Source organism: Etheostoma cragini, chromosome 22, assembly GCF_013103735.1.
Source record: "Etheostoma cragini isolate CJK2018 chromosome 22, CSU_Ecrag_1.0, whole genome shotgun sequence".
Taxonomy (NCBI): Eukaryota; Metazoa; Chordata; class Actinopteri; order Perciformes; family Percidae; genus Etheostoma; species Etheostoma cragini.
In genome coordinates this window covers 21,219,283-21,223,732 of record NC_048428.1, presented here as the reverse complement: position 1 = coordinate 21,223,732, position 4,450 = coordinate 21,219,283, and the positions used below count along the sequence as shown (strand labels likewise).

Here is a 4,450-nt window from a genome sequence, read left to right as displayed (position 1 = left end):
CTGGCCATGTCTCTTTGGGAGAGGAAAACTGCTGCATAGTGTGAACAAAAGATGGAAATGTAAAATGAATAACAAGATTGCATGATGGAAGATCAAATGAAAATGTTAAGATGCTTTTTAAAGATAAAGCTGCTGTGGGTAATGTAATGTTCCTCCCACTAACTAACCACAGCAGCCACATTGCACGTTTCATGTTAGATCTTTAGCTCGATACGAACTCTGAAGCCTTTATATATTTTTATAGCTTCTTTCATTTTGCAAAAAGAAGTCTGATAAGATGCAGATTAACAGTCAAACAGATGAATACCGATAGTAACATTTATTTCTGACCAATTTCATGTTTTCAGGGTTTCACAACTTCACAAGTTAATAAATAAATAGATCAAAACATATTCCCGTTACTATAATCATGACATTGTCCATAGTAACTTGTAAATATTGATAAATACTCTTGGTAATAAATAGATGAATACTTCTATCAGCGCTGGTCAATTAAATTAAACTAATAAATAATTTCACTCCTAACGGCATTGAAAGAATCTAAATATTCAACATAATAATAAATTAACATAATTCTGTTCTTCAAGTGCTATTTCAAACATTGGTTTGCATCAGTGTCGAGGCATTAATGTGAACGTTTTGACACATTCAGGCGTCAAGGCTGGAAGCGTAAACGCTGCTACCCGCCGTCGAAAAGGTTTCACCAGCAGGCGTCTCGGACGTGGTGGGGGAAGAGGGTGAGGAAGAAGCAGGAAAAGTTGAGGAGGAAGAAGAAGGAAAAGCTGAGGAGGAGGATAGAAGGTGAAAGGAGGAAGAAGCAGGAAAAGTTGAGGAGGAAGCAGGTAGAGCGGAGGAGGTAGAAGCAGGGAGAGAGGACGAGGATAGAAGGTGAAAGGAGGAAGAAGCAGGAAAAGTTGAGGAGGAAAGAGGGAGAGATGAGGAGGAAGGAGGAGTGGGGGATGTAGAAGGGGAGGCGGTGGATGTGATGATGGAGAGGAGGGAGACGGGAGTGGAGGGTGCCACAGACGAAGCGGCGGCCTGAGCTTTTGCTTTCCTGTGAGAAAGAAAATAGATGACATAAATATATGAGACGATACATCTGGGGTTGACGGGTTGAACGAGTGAGTGTTGAGACGTGAGAAAATGAGGTAATAATAAAAAGAAAAGAACTTACTCAAATGCAGCAATTGTGCGGTAAACCCAGGGAGCCCTCAGATAACTGCAGAAAAGACCTGATTTGGTTTGAAATCTGCAGGAATGACAACAAATGCAACGTTAGTACTGTTCAGTCTCTTTCTCTTGGTCTAGTATTAATATTCTGTAATGTAGATAGAGCCAGCCAATAATTCAATTTAAATTATTTATATTTTATATAATTTCAATGGAATCATATCGTGATTAAATTATATATTGAGATATGTAACTTAATTTTCTCAACATTTTCTCTTTTTTTTTTTTTTTTTGAGCATGCATGTAAACATAATATAGAGCTGGAAAATAATACATTTTCTCTCTATAATGTCACTTGAAACTTATTTATCTAAAATGGTATTTAAAAAAACATATATTTTGTGAAAGAAACTATTGTCAACCCTACGATATCGTTAAAATTGATGTTTATATTTGGTCAAGAATATTATAATAATAATGTATACTTTATTAATCCCTGAAGCGGAAATTACAATTAACACTCTGTTATTACACACAGTCCTGTATTGCACACACATGCTCAGTGCTATACTACACTACATGGAGACATGAGTGAGGGGGATGCCCATCGAAAGGCGCCCGAGCAGTTGGGGGTTCTGTGCTTTGCTCAAGAGCACCTTGTGAGTGCCCAGGAGGTGAACTGGCACCTCTCCAGCTACCATACTTGGTCCGTATGGGGACTTGAACCAGCAACCCTCCGCTTCCCAACCCAACTTCTGCCTAAAAGGAAGTTTTTCCTCGCCACTGTGGCACTGTTGCTTGCTCTGGAGGAAACTACTAGAACTGTTGGGTCCTTGTAAATTATAGAGTGTGGTCTAGACCTACTCTGTAAAACCTGTAAAGTGTCTCAACATAACTCTTGTTATGAATTGATACTATAAATAAAATTGATTTGAGTTTGAGGTACTGTGATGTCTGGTTTTCTCCATATCGCCGGCTCTAACTATACATATCTCAGTTTATGGCAAAGGCAAAGAAATAAAGTTGAAAAGAAAAAGTTATTACGTAGAGTGTTTCTTTTTGTACTTACATGACAGCCTGGACACACGGGGGGTCAGCTTGCTGTACCAAGTAGCCTAAGATTGGCTCTGTTATCTTCTGTTTGGTGACTTTCGTACAGCAGGTTGCCAGCTTCTCTGCTAACAATGGATGGAAACATAAGAGTTCACTTAAAAAAAAATAACTTAAGAATTTTAAATGGCTGACATGAGGAAAAGCCCTTGTACGTTGTGCTTCTAAATCTTAATCTCACCTGCGGATCCCGACTGAAACATTGCCACCAGGACGATGACGACCAGCGCGCTCTTCAACAGGCTTCTACAGGCTTCCATCTTCAAATTCTGAGCAATAAATATGAGATTAAATGGATAAATACTGAATAAAGTAATCTCTGTTGGTCTTTCTTTTCCAGAGCGCTTGATGAACTGACGACCGTCCGGAGACGCCAATACTTAAGGCCTGAAAAAGCAGAAGCAGTCCCTCATGTGAGTCATCTCGTAACTTCTTTCTTTCTCCCTCCTCTCTCTTCATCTGAATGAATGACCAGCTCACGCACCGGGGTTTCCATGAAATGACCGACAGGATGCACTTTCATCATGCCGAGAATGGTTTCGTTTGGAAATTTAAGTCATGTATTTTCCTGACTGTCTATCCGCAGGGGTGTGAGGAGTCCCTCAGGGGCCCTGATCATCCTCCTGCTGCAACTTCTTTTATCTGAACATTTAATAAATCATTGACTAAGACAAAACTATGATTCAATCAAACTGGATACAAGGAAAATGTTAAGCTACCTAAAAACGGCTTGTTTTAAAGGTATTTCTAAGATACATTTTTTTTTTTTTTTTTCACCGTTAAAACTTCTAATTTTTCGGAAGTCACTTCTGTGGCATTTATGTCACAAAGAATTTGGCAATCATTCTGGGCAGGACATGCTTCAGTGAGCAGTCACAGTGGGCCCCAGTCCACTGACACACAAGCGAACATGTCTCAGCATGCACTTCTGAACTCCCACCCTTATGGAATATACTCTCCCGAATGATTCATGTGTTATTATTCACCGTCTTTAGTACCGGTAATCTCCAAAATCTGTGTTAGACACAAACATCAACTTGGAGAGCACGATTCTACACGGGAGTATATTAACCTACATGAGGTCTTCTGCCTGGGGCTTGTTTTCCACACCAGGCTTTGCAAACTCCTATTCACCCTCATTAACTTACACCTGTACAAATTTGAATAAAACATCAGATATGTGTGATCCCCTAAGGAGGCTGTAACATTAGAATCATATCAAACTATAAAATAAACATAAATGCAACACAAAACAGAACAAGAAAATACATAATGTTAGTTTTACTTTGTGTAAACTTGCAACTTTTAAAACTACATCTGTAAATTTATGAATCAGAGCAGCAAATGCAAACCTTTTAGGTGACCTTTGTCTGCTCCCACACTCTCTAAACAATACCGACACCCACGTATACTGAAACATGGGTGCACCCAAAGCTGGGACGCTGAGAAAGCTTGAAGTAGACATCGCTTATTCAACCAAAATGAAAAAAAGGTGTTTGTTGCATCAGCACTTAAAGCAGAACCTCTCACTCTCTGCAGACTTTCACTTTTTGTTCTCATAAGATGTAAATGTAAAAGTAACTTTGGGGTTAAGGTTTTAACTAGAAAATATAACTTAGGAGTCCTAAACCTCCCTTACAGGTAGAGGCCATTCAGCCTTTTTTTACCCAATTTGATCCAACATGTTTAAACCAAGCAACTGACTGAGAAATATCTTTTGCGGTCCTTTAATGTTTGTTTTTTGCGTATCAGAAAAGGAACTGGATTGGTTGCCAGTATGTCTCTAAAACGGTCCAACAGTTTGAGATTAGTTTGCAGTCCACTGCTCTTCTTCTCTTCCCAGGGTATTTAAAATAAACAGTCATCTTGTCTGTAGAAGGTGTTAGGATACCATGTGATTTTGGTGACAGGGCCTTTCTGAGAAATAAGGGTTTTGGGAGGTGGGAGGTGTTGCGCTACTGTAGCTGATAGACTGGTGGTAAAATCTAGGCAAGCTTGCACAAATGTTAGCATCAAAAAGATTTTTAAAAAGTCTTTTTATTAAAAAAAAAGCTTTATATATATTTTTTCAAATGTTAAGAGTTAAGAGTAAATCACACATTTTAAAAATGTGACTCGGAGCATGAAACCTTGTGACTGCCTATGAGTTACAAGTTACTACTGTGTATGC

The 4,450-nt window shown here is 39.0% G+C and overlaps 1 protein-coding gene across 2 annotated transcripts; it reads right to left on the bottom strand.

Annotated features, from left to right (window-relative positions):
- Window positions 1-397: 397 nt before the first annotated feature.
- On the bottom strand, window positions 398-2,640 carry LOC117938039 (putative protein TPRXL). 2 transcript variants are annotated; one of them, XM_034862365.1, is made up of 4 exons: window positions 2,462-2,640; window positions 2,240-2,348; window positions 1,175-1,249; window positions 398-1,054 (listed from the first exon to the last, which is right to left on the bottom strand). In XM_034862365.1, the coding sequence occupies exons 1-4, from the start codon at window positions 2,538-2,540 to the stop codon at window positions 649-651; spliced, it is 669 nt and encodes a 222-aa protein (XP_034718256.1). In that variant the 5' UTR covers window positions 2,541-2,640; the 3' UTR covers window positions 398-648. The 2 variants fall into 2 exon arrangements, with proteins under 2 accessions (XP_034718256.1, XP_034718257.1); XM_034862366.1 differs by having other exon boundaries at window positions 2,240-2,345; window positions 2,462-2,634.
- Window positions 2,641-4,450: the final 1,810 nt, after the last annotated feature.

Excerpts from the sequence above, each read along its gene's own strand:
- LOC117938039 (XM_034862365.1), bottom strand. The coding sequence starts at position 2,540 with ATGGAAGCCTGTAGAAGCCTGTTGAAGAGCGCGCTGGTCGTCATCGTC. Across the intron at positions 1,250-2,239 it reads CCGTGTGTCCAGGCTGTCAT|ATTTCAAACCAAATCAGGTC; the intron begins GTAAGTACAAAA and ends TCATTCCTGCAG. Across the intron at positions 1,055-1,174 it reads CGCACAATTGCTGCATTTGA|GAAAGCAAAAGCTCAGGCCG; the intron begins GTAAGTTCTTTT and ends TCTTTCTCACAG.